Source organism: Drosophila takahashii, chromosome X (genome assembly GCF_030179915.1).
Source record: "Drosophila takahashii strain IR98-3 E-12201 chromosome X, DtakHiC1v2, whole genome shotgun sequence".
NCBI lineage: Eukaryota > Metazoa > Arthropoda > Insecta > Diptera > Drosophilidae > Drosophila > Drosophila takahashii.
Window position 1 is genome coordinate 21768245 of NC_091683.1, and position 16482 is coordinate 21784726.

At 39.2% G+C, this 16482-nt stretch overlaps 2 protein-coding genes across 2 annotated transcripts; one reads left to right on the top strand and one right to left on the bottom strand.

Moving 5' to 3' along the window:
• Positions 1 to 1357: 1357 nt before the first annotated feature.
• LOC108065690 (pancreatic triacylglycerol lipase) lies at positions 1358 to 6852 on the top strand. Its single transcript, XM_017153804.3, has 3 exons — positions 1358 to 1899; positions 3275 to 4170; positions 4946 to 6852. Exons 1-3 carry the CDS (start codon positions 1782 to 1784, stop codon positions 5555 to 5557), a joined length of 1626 nt encoding a protein of 541 aa, XP_017009293.1. The 5' UTR covers positions 1358 to 1781; the 3' UTR covers positions 5558 to 6852.
• Positions 6853 to 13528: 6676 nt separating this feature from the next.
• Positions 13529 to 16482, bottom strand: LOC108065491 (protein mab-21-like). The gene is made up of 3 exons (XM_017153490.3): positions 16149 to 16482; positions 14512 to 15065; positions 13529 to 13896 (listed from the first exon to the last, which is right to left on the bottom strand). Exons 1-3 carry the CDS (start codon positions 16349 to 16351, stop codon positions 13547 to 13549), a joined length of 1107 nt encoding a protein of 368 aa, XP_017008979.2. The 5' UTR covers positions 16352 to 16482; the 3' UTR covers positions 13529 to 13546.

Sequence of the window (16482 nt, forward strand, 5' to 3'; positions counted from 1 at the left end):
TGTTAATAAATTTATAAAAAATATGTTAAGAAATACATATATTCTGCAAGGATAAAGAATTTGTTAAATTTATTAATTTACTTTAGTATTAATATTTAATAAGTACACTTAATAGTTCCGATAGTTTATTTTATCCGTTAAAAACAAATTGTATTATACAAGTTGAATGGCTTATGGTTAGTATTTCTCTCTGTGCAGAATGGGTTTGTTGATAGCTCAAGGCGGGTCTCATCCTCTATTTGTGACCCCACATGGATCCTCCTTTCCGACGCCCCCTTTTCGAGCAGATTGCCCAACGCCTCCATGGCGGTCACTTTGTTGTGCGCTCGCTTCGGTCTTATCAAGAAGGTGCATCCAACAAAGAGCAACCCCGCCAGCTGGTGTGTACTTTGCATCTACACTGAGCGAAACGCGAGGCTTTTGCATTATCAGCAGCTCTCAGGGCCTTCCCCTCTCTTCATTCCGCACTCTCTGCTCGGCTGGAAGTCGCGTGCCGAAGCTTACTGATCAGTGATGGCGTAATAGCGAAAATCCATCGTAAAAACTCCCAACTAAAATGTAGGTATTAAATATTTATAATCTATATATTTATGATATTCTAAATATTTTTTAATCTACAAAAGTGATTCATCCATTATTAAGCGGAAATAAAATTTAAAGTCACTAAACTCCAAATATTATGATCTTTTGTGCATAATGCAATGTAATATACTACACAGAGAAAAAAAATACCAAAAATAGTCATCCATCGGGTATTTTTTCATATAAATTTTGATATTTCCGAACATATGATTTTGTACCATATTGATATGAAAACATACCATTTTGTTATGGAAAAATTGATATAAAACAAAATCAGTTCCATATTGTTCCGTTTTTTTCTTTGTGTACATATGTATGATCTGTATATATTTATGATATTCTAAATCTTTGTTAATCTAAAAAAATTATTCTTAAATTTTTATCCGAAATAAAATGTAAAGTCTCTGAATGTAATATATCTATGATCTTTTTTGCATAATATGATCTTTAATATAGAAAAGTAAATATAGTGATAAAATAGTAAAAATATCCTATTTATTCTGTTTTTAGAGAGTTATTTAATTAATTTCCATGAGTCATTTTGGTGTGTTCCAAATTTTCCCACAGTTTATTATACCTGCCCTTTGGAAGAGTGTCGTTTGGTCGGGAAATCGGCGGATCGGTCAGCACTATCGGCTTAGCGTCATCGGCCGGCGGCTTCGGCTGCAGCTTCGGATGCAGCTTTCCGGCTCGTTTTTTAGCTTCGATTTCGCTTTTGATTTCTCGCGTCGTCTTCGTCTGGGCGGTGGGCATAAAAATTGCGTGGGGCGCAGCTGATCCGCTCAGTGCTGCGACGGTTCCCAAGCGATTCAGATCGGCGGAGATATAGCTATAGCCGCCCATATAGCCCAGTCATCGGCGATAGTCAAAGTCGAAAGCAAAGCCAGCCGAGGGCCAACTAACGGCACACTCGAGACAGTCGGCAGAAAGACAGTCGATAAGATTAACGCCAACTTAATTAAAACTAACGAAAAGCCAGGCACCAAACAAACGATCGATCGATCGATCGTAACTCGTCTATATAGTCCTAGCCTTAGATAATACCATAGAACTCAGCCAACTCGAGTGGTGCTCGTCCAAGTGATTTGTAATCTGTGATTGTGCTTCGGTTCGAGAACTGAAAAGTGTGTGATTTACCCCAGGGGAATTGTCCATATCCTGAGTTCGGATCCTCGAGGGATCCTCCGGGCCAAGAGAAGATGTACGTGGCCAACACCACCGGCGGCCTGATGCTGCAGACCATGTTGTACCTGGCCAATCACACCAGTCGGGCGGCCGTCAACACTTTGGTCGACCTGCCACCAGCCCCCAAAAGCGGTAAGTAATCCGAACCACAGGGTCCACTTTTGGGCAGCATTCGAAATGTTGCACCATCCAGCAGCGTAACTAGAACATGTCCACCGAAAGTGGCCCAGAAGTATCTTTGATCCGGGCCACAGTGGCGGTGGAAATATAAGATTATAAGGGGGATTTTTAAAATTTTAGTTTAATCCTTTCACAAGTTAAATAGAAAAGCCCTTTGTAAATTTGAAGATATATTGATATATAAATAAATAAAATAAAAATAAATAAATAAAAATATATATTGATAAAAAATAAATAGAGGTATATACCTATATATATTGTTTTTAATATATCTAAAGAGTAACCTTGCGAAACCTTAAAATTCCTGACTTTTGTAGAGAAAATATTTTATTTTATGGCCCAATATTCATATCTGTGTTTATTAAAAATTAATTATAAATATATTTCTCTATTTTTTAATGATACATCTGAGGCTTAAAAATATTTTATTTAATTAAAGCTTCCATAGTAAAAACAGCAAACCTTAAATTCCAGATTTTTATAGACCCTAATATTGCTAAATATTTTTCTTACGACCATACGACCATAAAACTCGAATTAGGCCTACAGTGGGTTACAAAACACAGTCATTAGAGCTATTATTTTGAACGCAGCTGTTTTTAGACCAGCAATTTGGTATTTCCTTCGCCTTAAGTGGTTTCTCGTTGGCTGTGTATGTCGAACAAACAGTTTTTGGGTCTTTGGGCTGGTTAAACAGCCCGAGTCCAAGATGCTGGGGGAAAGATGATGAGTGGGGAAAGCTCTTCCAACGAAAACCCGCGGCGTTCTCAATCACCTGCGATCAGGTGTTTCACGATGCGAACACAGGTGGCAACTCAGCGTGCTTCGATTTGGTTTGGAAATCAGGGTCCCCAGAGGCTAATGACGTTTCCCGTCCGGTATAAATATCAAATATCGTACCCATACACATATATATATATATATATTTGGTAGAGTGGTCTATCTAATCGAAAACTTCCGATACAAACGGAAAGCCAAAGAAGACCACGATAAAAGAGACGATCATCCATGCACCAGTGGCCAAATGAATGGGAGTCTTGGGCTTAAATATCGATTTCCGACCGCCGATCATCACGGCTGGCTGGAATACTTAAGGGCCCAAAAGGTTTTCACGGATCGCTGGGTTCCAATTGAGATCTTGCAAAATAGAGCTTTTAGAATTCATAATAGTTTCATAGTTCTTAGATTATTTCCAAGTTTTCAACTTGATCGATTTACCCATAAAACTAGCTTATCTCTGGATTCAGGTGTTCGCCACGCTGATTTGTACACCAAATACCTGATTAATAACCCACTCTAACCGATTGCCTTAATCCCCTCTATACAGATATCAACGAGGTGAAGTGCTTCGGGGTCTACGGCTGCTTTCCCATCAATGGACCGTGGAACACGGTGACGCGTTCGATAAATGTGCATCCCCAGAAGCCATCGGAGATCGAGCCCCATTTCACGCTCCATCTGCGCAAGGAGCTGGATCAGCCGAAGTACCTCGATCTCAACGATCCGGACAGCGTGCAAAGCATGGGCATCGATGCCAGGGGCAAGATCTTCCTGCTCGTCCACGGCTACCTGGAGTCGGGGGAGATTCCCTGGATGTGGGACATGGCCAAGGCTCTGCTGGCCCACGAGCCGGAGGGTCGGGCAGCCGTCGTTTTAATTGATTGGGGTGGCGGCGCCAGTCCGCCATATGTCCAGGCAGTGGCCAATATCCGGCTGGTGGGCGCCATCACCGCCCATGTGGTGCACATGCTGTACGAGGAGCTGCGGCTGCCCAATCTGGACAATGTCCACATCATCGGCCACTCGCTGGGCGCCCATCTCTCCGGCTATGCGGGCTATCATCTGCAGCATGACTTTGGGCTGAAGCCAGCCAGGATCACGGGTCTAGATCCTGCCGCTCCCCTCTTCACCGACACCGATCCCATCGTGCGGCTGGACAAGACGGACGCCCACTTCGTGGACATCGTGCACACCGACGCCAATCCCCTGATGAAGGGCGGCCTGGGCATCAACATGCGGCTCGGCCACGTCGACTTCTTTCCCAACGGCGGCTTCGATAATCCCGGCTGCAACAAGAAGTTCCAGGACGTCGTCAAGAAGAAGACGCTCTTCCTCACCATGCAGGAGTTCCTCGGCTGCAACCACATCCGCAGCCAGCAGTATTTCACCGAGAGCATCGGCTCGCAGTGCCCCTTCCTCGGAATAACCTGTGATTCCTTCGAGGTGAGTAACTTTAAATCGATTAAACTGTCATATAACTAAATTCGGATTAAAAACTTATTTAATGCTGAAGAATTCGCGGTATCAAAGAATTTCTACTTAAACAACCTTATGAATACAGAAATGTTCATTTTTATTCCTTAAAATTATTAATATTTTACTATTTTAAAGAAAGTCTATATTCTGCAAAAGCGCCTTATAGCTTTATTTCGATCGAAATTCTGTTAACTTATTTAATGCTGAAGAATTCGCGCTATGATATTTTTTCTACTTTATCAACCTTATGATTAACTGCACTACTGAAATTTTAGTATGAAAAAATTTTCTTTAAATTCCTTACAATTATTTAAAGCTATAGAATCCGCCTATTGATATTTTGCTACTTTAAAATGATTATTATTATTATTATTTCTATCAAAATGCTATATAGTTATTTAGTGCTGAAGAATTCGCGTTATCATATATTTTCTACTTTAAAATGATTATTATTATTATTATTTCCATCAAAATGCTATAAAGTTATTTAATGCTGAAGAATTCGCGTTATCATATATTTTCTATCTAAATCAATTGTTTGAAAATATGTTTCTTTGCTTCAAGCCTTAACCAAAAGTTCATATAAATTCCTTCCAATTATTCAGAGCTTAAGAATTCGCGTTATATTATTTTTCATCTTTTTTAGTCTAATAAAAATGTATAGTGCATATATTTTCTGAGGTCTGAAGTTCAAATCCATATGTATTAATTTCTAATTTTGTTTTATTTCCCCTTTTCGCAGAGCTTCAAGGACACGAAGTGCACCAGCTGCGAGGAGCCGGGCCACACGTGCCTGCGCATGGGCTACCACAGCCAGGAGGACTACCAGGAGCAGGTGGATCTCGGCCAGCTGCAGCAGGGCGACTCGCCGGGCGTCTTCTACCTGTGGACGGGCGACAGCAAGCCCTTCTGCCGGCTGCACTACAGGATCACGGTGCGGGTTTCGGGCCACGACGAGAGCACCCTGCATGGCGGCGAGGTGGGCATCCTGTCCATCCAGCTGCACGACGCCCTGCTGAAGGCGAGCGGAGGCAAAAAGGAGCGAGCCGCCACGGAGATGATGAAGTTCTCCCCGAAGGCCATGTACTTTGAGCCGGGCTACGAGTACAAAGCCCTGGTGGCCGGACGGAATCTCCGGGAGCCGGAATATGCGACCGTCAATTGGGAGTACCCGACCAACATACTGAATCCACTCACCTGGCGCATCCTCTCGGCGCCACGAATCTACTTGGAGTACATCCTCATCGAGGCCATGGAGTCCAGTGAGCTCTACCTGAAATTGTGTCCCCAACACGAGGGTTCCATTCTCGCGGGCGCCGAAAATGTCCTGCGCTCCAGCTATTGCAAGGATTAGATAACGAAATCGGTTTAGTTAGGAACCCATCAACTTTAGTAGCTTATTGGTTAATTGACTATCCGACATCGAATTGTATGCAAAATGCTATTCTAAAATTCCAATTCGATCTTGATCTTCAAATTTCATAAGAATTCTGTTTTAAATACAATCCGATGTTTATTGATTTAAAAACCCATGAATTAACCACCTAGATTTTCATAGAGGGTAATACTTTATAAACCCTATTTGAAAAACTATCTGGTAATTTGCGCTATCACCTTAATCGATTAATTTAATTAACTAATTATCTACTGAATTTTGAATTGCCTGTAAACTTTATGATTTTTGTAATTAGCTAATTGTTATACCCGTTACTCGTAGAGTAAAAGGGTATATTAGATTCGTGCAAAAGTATGTAACAGGTAGAAGGAAGCGTTTCCGACCCTATAAACTATATATATTCTTGATCGGGATCACTAGCAGAGTCGATCTAGCCATGTCCGTCTGTCCGTCTGTCTGTCCGTCTGTCTGTCTGTCTGTCTGTCTGTCTGTCTGTCTGTCTGTCTGTCTGTCTGTATGAACGCTGAGATCTCGGAAACTATAAAAGCTAGAAGATTGACATTTTGCATGCGGATTCTAGGAGTTCCTACGCAGCGCAAGTTTGTTTCAAAAGGGTGCCACGCCCCCTCTAACGCCCACAATCACTTATATACGATTTTAAAAATTTCAATATTTTGGAAAAGTAAAAATGCAGTTTTATTGTGTTTATCAATACCTATCGAAATGTAGAAGAAATTTTTTAAATCGGACCATTCGTTAAAAAGTTACGGCGGATCAAAGTTTTTCTCCATCTCTTTCGCACTCCCTTTAGCTGAGTAACGGGTATCTGATAGTCGGGGCACCCGACTATAGCGTTCTCTCTTGTTTATAAGTTGTACTCATGCCTTATAATTAATTAGCTAATTATTTAATAATTAAGTGCAGAACTGCTTTATGTAGAAAGTCAAAGAAAGCAGTGCCGGTTCGCGCCACCGCTTAGTTGTGTTCACAACCATACCAGAGCAAGCTGAGCAAGATGGAAAAGTGTTCCCGCTTTGAGTTGTATAGCAACTGGCCGAGTGAGAACAGTTTGTATTTTATTATAGTATTTTAATAAGTAGTTCGCAAAACGAAACAATCATCAAACCGTTATTTATTTTATAAACTATTTTTTTTTTTCATTTTTTTGTTTGAGTATATTAAATGTACTTGTAGTCCATAGTACATTTATGTAGCATAATTTAATGTAAATAAAAATGAATATTTAAAGAAAACCATGACTTTATTTATGGCAACCCATTTTTGCATAATTACTTTTATAGGTTTTGATTGGAGAAAAGTTGGATGGCCAACCTAATTTTTAGAGGTAACTTCCATTAGATATATGTATGCACTTTTTTGGGATAACCAGTCGGTTTTTAATAAAAAAGTTATTGACTTTCATTATTTCTATTGTTTTGGAAAATAATGAACTTTTTGGTTAAAATGTTATTTTTTTCGCAAAACTTTTTATCTGTATAAAATTGTCCCAAATTGAAGAAATCGTAATTTTCCGGCTGATTTAGACTAATGTTTTTTTTTTAATTTCAAGGAAAATATAAAAAGTTCTAGGTTTAAAGGGCAATCAGTCGGAAATTAAATTGCGACGTATCAACAAGGTATGATATTTCGGACTTGGACATTATTTAGCCATAATTAAAAAACAGATTTTTATTGTGGAAAATAGTTGTAGGATTTGGACCAGAATAACCTTCTTTATTTATATGAGAACCGCTTATTTAACAGAAATTTCGATTTCCTGAACTTGAAGTTAGATAATTGTGATAAAAAGGTTGAAGACAACACAACCAGTCCCCCAGATTTGGATCTGGCTGACTATAACTCAAATCAGCTGTGGATTCTAATGAATTATAAACACAAACACGAAACCCTGGAGACGGGGGACATTCCATGACATGGATGTGGCTGTGGATATGGATATGGATCCCCAGTCGACTGTTGATGTTAATATTTTAAATGCTTATCGGGGCAAATGTATCTATCGCATGCATGTGTATCTTTTACATATAATTGATATTATCTGCATTGATTCGACTCGTTTTCAGCCTCGTTCGCTGCCGTCTCGATTTCGGTTTGGATTTTGGTTTCTGTTTTTGTTTGTGTCTCTGTTTCAGTTTCAGTTAAAGTTTCTGTTTCTGCGGCTGGGTCTTTGTTTTATGATCGAACATTTGGACATTCCAATGCTCTCCGGGCAACCCCAAAGCATCAGACGGTACACAGAAATAAATGTGATGCTTTTGTCACATTAAAAATGGATTATTGTCCATATATCAGTTGGTTAAAAAATTAAAGGTTGCTCTGAAGTGAAAAATTATTAGATAGAGATTGTTAAACTTGAATATTGGTAAGTGTTTTAGTTAAATTACATTAGTACATTTTAAATAGAAACAAACGAAATTTAATAATTAATAATAAAACCACTAAGGATTTTGTAAGTATCGTACAAATATCTAAATTTCAACGGTTACTTAAAATGTTATATAAAAAATACCTATACCACTTAGGATTTTGTATTTATTATAAAAATACCTATATTTTAAAAGGACCTAAAAATATTAAATATTAAATACCACTTACGATTTTTTATATATTATAAAAATACCTACATTTCAACGGTTTTTCAAATATTATTCAAATAAAACTTAGACCATTTTATTTAGGATTTTGTAATTATTATAAAAATACCTATATTTCAAAGGCTATTATCAAGTTTGTTAAATTAAGTTGTAAGTAAAATTAACGCCCAAAACCAATTTTTCTCAATGTATCTCGGTTTAAGTCTCAACCTCAAAATGAACCAGGCCCATAAATATGTTGACAGAGACAGAGAGAGATCGAAAGAGAGAGAGAGGGAGACAGTTGATGATCATGTTGACAATGTTTCGCTGGAGTTCATTTCATTCGTTTCTGGGAATCGAAATTGTTTGAAAACCTTTTCATGTTTTGACTTTCGTTGCTCCACCTGTATCCCCCGCCCCTTTCCCTTCTTTTCACCGCTGCGTGCCCACTTATTCCCATGATATGCATTCATTAATAATGTTAATCGATTTGGGATAACCCTTCGATCTCGGCCACCGAATGTCCCGAATGTCGCGGGAATTACGGGAAGCAAATGGCCAAGTGCCTCCCCTTTTTGGCTCTGAAGTGCAGCTGCAATCCGTTAGCCATCCGCCTCTTAATTAGTCCACCTTCCCTAAGTTTTGCCTACTCCTTTCGGTATTTGTTTTCCTGTTCCCCCAACTTGTGGCATAAATCAGACGAGTGCGCCGCCTGAGGGATTTCAAATGGGCCTCGAGCTCAAATCAAAATGTCATAATTTCAGCGGGGCAACATCAGCGACAATACGTCAACATCCCCTCTTAGGATTCTCCATCGGATTTCACCCCTTCCCTGTAGGCCATATAGACTATATAGATCCACCCACCCACTCTGTCATTTCGCCGTTTAATTAGTCGGCCGCTCTGGCGTCGCAAACAAATCACATAATTATGATTGAGCGCAGGCAGCGCCAACTCTTTTTTTACTTTTTTTTTTAGAGAGCTGGGAAAAAAGGGGGAAAAGGGAAAATCCCCCTGAGTTCTCCCCCCGCTGTGTGGCGCATTTTGGGGTTTCCTTTATGGGCCGTCAGAGACGCGTGCATAAATATAAATCAGGGCCGGCTCACAGCTGCCGTAATTGAATGCAAATGTCCATCCAAAAATACGATGATGCCCTCTAAAGTGTTCCCCTCGGATATATCGTGAATGTATATTTTCTATACGCTATATATTGTATATGGGAGGCGACAATCTGCTCTAAATTATCACATGTAGGTGCCGCCGCTTTCCCCCCGATTTTCTCCGTGATTTTTCATGCCCTTCCTGCGCTCCATTGTCTTTGCTGGCGATGCGTGGAAAACTAATTTCCCACTCCCATCCCGCTGGCATTTTCCTGTGCCATTCATCTTCTGCATTTTTCTGATATTCATAATTCGTGGCGTGTGCGCCGAGTTTTCCACTTCTCGCTGGAACAATCCATTTCCCAGCTCCGCAGGATTCTGTCAGCTTGGTAAATTGCACCACGTGTTTTTGATAATGACGACATAATTACGCCAAAAGCTGAAGAAGATGAGAGGAAATTATAAATAGTCAGAGCCTCTGATGGTGAAGCGATTAAATAAATATTTAATGACTTTAGTGACTATTTACAACAGATTAAAATTAAAATTCTTCGAAATAATATATTTTATTATGTTTTTTTTATTAAATATACCATTATTTTAAGAACACTGAATTCTGGTATTTATAAATAGAGGTGGCTTTATAGATAAATATTAAAATTAATTAAAAATTAAAATTTGACAAAAAGTCTTTAAAAATGGTTTCAATGAGTATTTAGATTTGTTATTTAATTTATCTAATTTAAATGATAATAAACAATATAATCAGATATTGAGTGATTTTAAATATTTTATAAAATATTTAACCTTTTCCGGCAGCTTTCCCTTAACTTACCCTGATAAAATAATTAAGTATACAATATAGTATAATAATTAAAAATAAATAAAAAATAAAATAAAATATTTTAAAAAATATTTAACCCTATTCGGCAGTTTTCCCTTTACTTAACCGTCACTAGTTTGTCAACCCTCGAAACCCCGAAAGATCTAAGCACAAGAAATGTCAAAATGCAAACGGCAAACAATAAACAAAAACAAAGGGCGAAAAGGATAATGAACAATGGGGGAGGGAAAAGGAGCGATGGCAGAAAACTGAAAACCGCCCGCGGTCATTTAGAGCACTAATTTAAATATCATTAGTGAACAATTAAAACAAAGAAATGCCATTCGAAGAGCCAGAAAACCAAAAACAGAAGCCGCCAGCAAAAGGACTGAAAACCAGGACAATGTGACGCCATCACAAGCCTCCTGTCACCGCCCACGAATCGCCTGGGGGCGTGGCTGGATGGAAAGGAGGAAGGAGGGGGCGCATAAATGTCAACAAGAAAAACGCAAACAAATTTCAAACAATAAAATCTCAACATCGAGAGTAGAATCTATGATATCCTGCAAATTAAAACTAATTAATAAGATCTGTGTTTGAATATAAAAGTGACTTATAACATTTCGTTTTACCTTCCTAAGCCGTTTTCTTAATACATTTTTTAATAAACATCATATCTTAAGATATTTTGTTCTCAAGAACCTTTTAAATTGTGTGATTTCTGATATATGATTTTATTTTTCATTTAAAAATTAAGTATAATGTAATATTCCGAAAGTTTTTATGTATATTTCAAAAAGAGGCATAAATAAAAGTAAAATCTAAATAGAAATTTTTTATTTCAAGGACTAACGAATATAACCCAAATTCCAGGGGTATTTTTGTAGAATGGCGAAGGGTGACAATATTTTTTGTGGCTTTGGCAAAGTTGTGACAGCCCAACCAAATGAAAAGGCTTTTTTGGTTTAGGATTGTTATAGGTATTCGTATTGCTTTTGGTATCGGGATGATTCTTGGTATTACGGGTATGTGAATGGGCAGGTGTTGCGTCACGGATCCCGGTACTCAGACTCAGGACTGGTGCCCCCCATTTAATAGCATTTCAAATACCATTTGTCAGCAGAGAAATGGGATTCGTGCCTTATCGATGCGGGGCTACTGGCACATGGTTCTGCTTTCAGATCCTTCTGTTTGAACCACCCACCCACTGAAATAACTGCTGCCACGTGGCCTTCCGCTGGCGGCCAAGTGCGCATCCTGGGCAGAGGATTCCCATTCGGATCGGTCACCTGATGATGCTTTTCCCAGGATAGAAAGAACCAAAGGAAAGCCACCCACTCGAGGGTTTTTCACAGGGGTTACTGGTGGCTGGTGATGGAGGGCCGCGTAACATGATCCCTGCGTGCCTCGGCATAATTTGTTATTTTGGCCAACGCATTATTGTTATATCCTTGTGCTGACGCTGATTATTTCCCAAACTCCGCACTCCCCGTACTCCCCATTTAGAGACACCTTTTGTCGACTTGGCCGTCGAAGAAAATATCGATTACATTCGCTGAAAGTTTTCGTTCCGCCAAAATGGAAAAAAAAAAACCAAACAAATATAAATATAAATAAAAGGTAAGAGAAGAGACAAAAGAACCGCAGAACAAAGCAGACAAACCACTCGGTTTTGGGCCTCAGCCCCCGCCAACCCAGAAAATAACCATAAATAAGGGTAATAAAAGTGATGCTCAGTTGTCGCTGAAGATGCAGCAGCTGCATCTTCCCAGCCTCAGCCTCAGATCGCGATCCTTAGTCTTATTCCGATTTGGATTCGTATTCGGATTCCGATCCAGATACGTCGCCGATTGCAAATAAATATTCGGCACTGCCAATAATCATAACATTAACTCACTCGCTGAGGGGACTAATGAGATCCGAGGACATCCTTTTTCGAATTCGGAGTTTGTCTTCTAAAGTGTCTTCCACGGCGAGTCCTAAAATATTACATCCGTTCATTAACGAACTCCCTCTATATTAAAATAATATTAAATAGTAATGTAAAATAATAAATAAATAAATAAAATACATAAAAAATATAAATACATAAATAAAAAAAAATAAAAAAATTAAAATAAAATAATGTTCTAGATACAAGTACATACAAGTAAAATAACATTTTTTTATTTTAATGATTGGGTTTTATAAAAGCTAAAAAAACTTAAGAATTTTAAAAACCGTAACTCTTGTTATCACAGAGATATTAAAAGATTTCCCCCTCTAGAAAATAAAACAATGCCTGGAGTGTTGCCTTTGGCTAATCTTGAATTTATTCAAGCATTTCTTTTTTCACTTAAGCAATCTAGGATTATGTTGTACTTAAAACAAACTGTGGATAATCGTGGTAAATGTTAGGCATCGCATAATAGACATCGACATATGTGTATATATAAGTAGTCAAAAAAAAAACAATATAAAGTTGGACTTGGAACGATCAATGGAATCTCTCTCTCTGTTTTTTTTTGTTTTTTACATTATTTTTTTGCGTTTCGTTTTGCTTTGATCTAGGATCTGCGAACTGTGAAACAATCGTATACGTTGAGTGCCCCCGTGTGTAAAAGGAGCCGCCTGGACAAATGCTCTTTTTTTTCCTCGATTTTTCCATTTTTCCATCCGGGACTTGGCAACTGGCGAGTCCATTGTTCGTCGGGCAAACAAAGGATGCGTCGTGAGCGTCGAGGGGCGAGTTATTAAAAACAATATTTGAGGCTTAGCCGGAACGCCTGGATGGGCAGATATATATCGCAAATCGGGCAGAGAAGAGTCGAGTCGAGTAGAGTCGCATGGGGAGTGGACTTATCTCGCATCTCCGCATTAACACTTTTGCACACGCACACCACACACACACGCACACCACCGCGCTCACTCAGACAAACACAGGCACACGGACATGGCACAAAATGGCCGTCAAGGAGCAATATATATATATATATATATCTTTCATCTCCGGCCGACCTAGCACCCCACTTTTGGATGGGTCGATATTTGGATGACTGCGAAAACACTGGAAAAAGTTTCCTTCTAGTCGTTTAACAATTTAAAATAATTGAATTTACAAGGGATAAATAAAAACGAAAAAAAAATAATATTAATCTTTATAATATCATATTTAAAAGTATACCAACTTTCATTGTAAATGAAGTTTCAAAATATTTAAATACATAATACAAAATAATTTCAATTTATTGAGTAAAAGAAAGAAAAGGTGATAAATTGTATAGCCAATCAATCTATGAGTTTTGTACAAATTGGACTAATATAGAGGGTTTCTTTTCTTGATTAAGCTTTAAGTCCCCATAAAGTTTGTGCTGTAAAATCTAAAATATCGACCCATCGTGACTCGGGACCCCTGACCCCTGACCTCTGACCCTCCACCCACAACCCCTTACAACTTTTCGAAGGCATTGGCATTTGTGAGCAGCTCGCGGGTCAATCGCCACACCTGCTTGGCAGCCTGCTCCAAAGCACTGGGCGACTTGCCCTTGAACATGTCCAGTCCGGGCAGGAAATAGTGAGGACATCGGCGGTACTGCAGGCAGGATATCAGCTGCAGGAAGATCCCGTTGATCCGGTCCGCTATGCAGCTCTCGTCCCACTCGAAGTCGCGCGGATGCTTCTCGCACTCGTAGAGCAGCAGGTTCTTCAGGTGGTACGCACTGATGGGATTGCCCGGCAGCTCCATGTGCCTGTCCCTCAGCGTCTTTAGCATGCTCAAACAACGCCGGCGACAGCCGCCTGAAAGGATTATTAAATCGTTTGTATTCGAACAGATAACTTTGGATTTTTTTAGATTGTTTAATTTTAAGCTCAAGGCCATAAAGAAGCTAAGTTAATTTACAGTCTTAAAAACAATCAGTCAACATTTATTTAAAATAAACAAATTGGTATCATTTTTGGGATATTACACATCCAAAAAGTTATAACAATTCCTGGAAAGAAAATCTTGGAATATTTTTGCCACCTTTGGCAGTTTTAAGAAATCTTTTAGAAAATGATTCTTCTTAAAAAAAAGATATTTCTCTTTTAAAAAATTGGATCTTTGAAAACCAATATTTAAATATATGAAATGGCCAAAAATAAAGTCTGTATTAAAACTACAGCACTCTAAAAAATTTTAGGAAAAAAGCAAGGACTACGGGATAGGTTTTCACCTTTCTTTATCGATCTGTACTTAAATATTCTCTCGCTTTAAATGGTACAAAGTTTGCAAAAGTTAAAGAACAAAATTACTTAGTGAGGTATAGTTCTGAAACAGACCTTAAAGGGTCCCCAAAATAATCCCTTATATCGCTGATCTAATATATGCAATTTTTCTGTGAGTGTAGTGGGTTGATCCCACAGTGTTTTTACCTTGTAGAAGGCGATTTTCGGCCTCAAAGAAGCTGAGTACCCAGGCATCGCCCTCCATGCTGGCGGCATTGTTGTTCTTGTTCTGCATGATGACGCTCTCCTTGGACAGCAGGTCGAATCCCTCCGTCTTGACCTCGGCCACGATATTGGGATGTGGCCACGGGAGATGCGGGACCGGCCAGTGGGCCGCCGATCTCGGCCAGATGCCGGAGCACTTGAAGGCGGGCGTGATCTGGACCACGTAGCGCTCCCGAACCCGCAGCTTCACCTCGCTGGTGTCGCCCACCATCTTGACCATGTCGCGATAGACACTCTTGTCGCAGGCCTGCGCCACCAGCGTCTGGAAGCGGGCACGGATCTTCCGGGAGGACAAGTAGCCACTGGCCGTGATGAACTCCACCCACAGGGACATGGACCTCTTCCGGCCATCGCTCAGCTTCAGGACCGCACATCCCGGCAGAGTGCCGTCGTCCACGAAGTTGAAGACGCCCATTTGGTTCAGATACAACACTATCTCGAACTCATTCGGGGATATGACCTCGACACCCTCGAACCTGTAAAGTGGTAGGTACAAATATATTTATTATATCATTTAAAATTTGTAATTAAATTTTAAGAATTTTTTAACTCAACTACGTAAAAATATAAAATACTTATACATATTAAATAAATGAGAATTTAAAATTTTTCCTCATCTGCATATCAAATTTAAAATGGTGTTTAGCCTGGAAAATGTATGGGAACTGAGTGCTTAAAACCTAGAAATATTTACTTTAAAGTAGGGTTTAAACCTTGAAAATGTATGAGATCCCCATTACATTAAATTTAACCTGCGGACGAGACAACAACCTAAATATAATAAATTTTCAGAGATATGGCAAATAAAAATAGTTTTAAAAAATACTTTTAAAATATTTTCAAAGATATATTTTAGATATTTTAGATATAAGCTAACTCAAGCAATCTTATAAGAGTTTTTTTTTAAATACAAACTTAGTCTAGTAGGTTAGACGATATTTTATATATTACATATTAAGCCAGTCGAAGACATACATATCTATAAATAAGTATTAAACTGATAAAAATGTTAAAGGGCTAGCTAATATGTTATCTATTTAATTTCTTGCATAAACCCATCCAATAAGACGTTAAATACATTTGTTTTAATATTATAAATTTGCATTTATCGAACTGATAGAGGTTCTCGTTCCAACCAATCTAATAGGAGGCGAATGCACCTCGTTCAAGGGGCAAATCCCCGATGAGCATGACTTGACAGTTAATTGACAATGACGCTGCGCTTTGGTTGTAATGATCCCAATGGAGTGAAGTTTGAAGAGGATTCAAGTGGATGCAGTGGTGACAGTCATCCGGGCACTGGAATTACGCAGCTAACTTGCTGAAGGCCCTGTGGTTTCGATCACTAAACCGATGTGATTGGTTGAGCATTACAATGTATTAGTTGTAGAGCTTGAAAAAATATCGACAGTTTGCTATTTCTTGATATTTAATTTGCGGTTTTCCTTCAAAACATCGATATTATCAAAATATCGAAAATATCGATAATTTTTTAAGGTTTTTAATTATGATTTTTAAATACATAAAAACTTGACTTATTATTTTTTAGGATAATTTACCTGCCATTGCACTCGACGAGGCTGGAGATGAATCGCGGCTCCTGCAGCTCCACCTCCTTGAGGATGTCCTGGACGATCTTGCAGATCTCCCGGATGGCGGTGGCCGTCCTGAACATCCTGGCCTGCACCCGCTCGGCGCAAAAGCGATTCATCTGATAGACCATGCGCGTCTGGGCGGCCATCATGTCCGGCGGCACAAGCATTTCCGAGTCACCGAGTGCCAAGTGCCTGTATCTATGCGGCTATGTATCTGTATCTTTGTATCTTTCACCGGCGACACTTGGTCTGGCTTTCTGGCTTTCGGGCGGCCAACTTGAAAGCCAGCGGCTTTGGC

What these genes read in the sequence shown, in the direction of transcription:
- LOC108065491 (XM_017153490.3), bottom strand. Translation starts at nt 16,351, where the DNA reads ATGCTTGTGCCGCCGGACATGATGGCCGCCCAGACGCGCATGGTCTAT. An exon ending in CTCGTCGAGTGCAATGGCAG is followed by an intron (nt 15,066 to 16,148) that starts GTAAATTATCCT and finishes ACCACTTTACAG; the next exon opens with GTTCGAGGGTGTCGAGGTCA. An exon ending in CGAAAATCGCCTTCTACAAG is followed by an intron (nt 13,897 to 14,511) that starts GTAAAAACACTG and finishes TAATCCTTTCAG; the next exon opens with GCGGCTGTCGCCGGCGTTGT.
- LOC108065690 (XM_017153804.3), top strand. Translation starts at nt 1,782, where the DNA reads ATGTACGTGGCCAACACCACCGGCGGCCTGATGCTGCAGACCATGTTG. An exon ending in GCCACCAGCCCCCAAAAGCG is followed by an intron (nt 1,900 to 3,274) that starts GTAAGTAATCCG and finishes CCCTCTATACAG; the next exon opens with ATATCAACGAGGTGAAGTGC. An exon ending in TAACCTGTGATTCCTTCGAG is followed by an intron (nt 4,171 to 4,945) that starts GTGAGTAACTTT and finishes CCCTTTTCGCAG; the next exon opens with AGCTTCAAGGACACGAAGTG.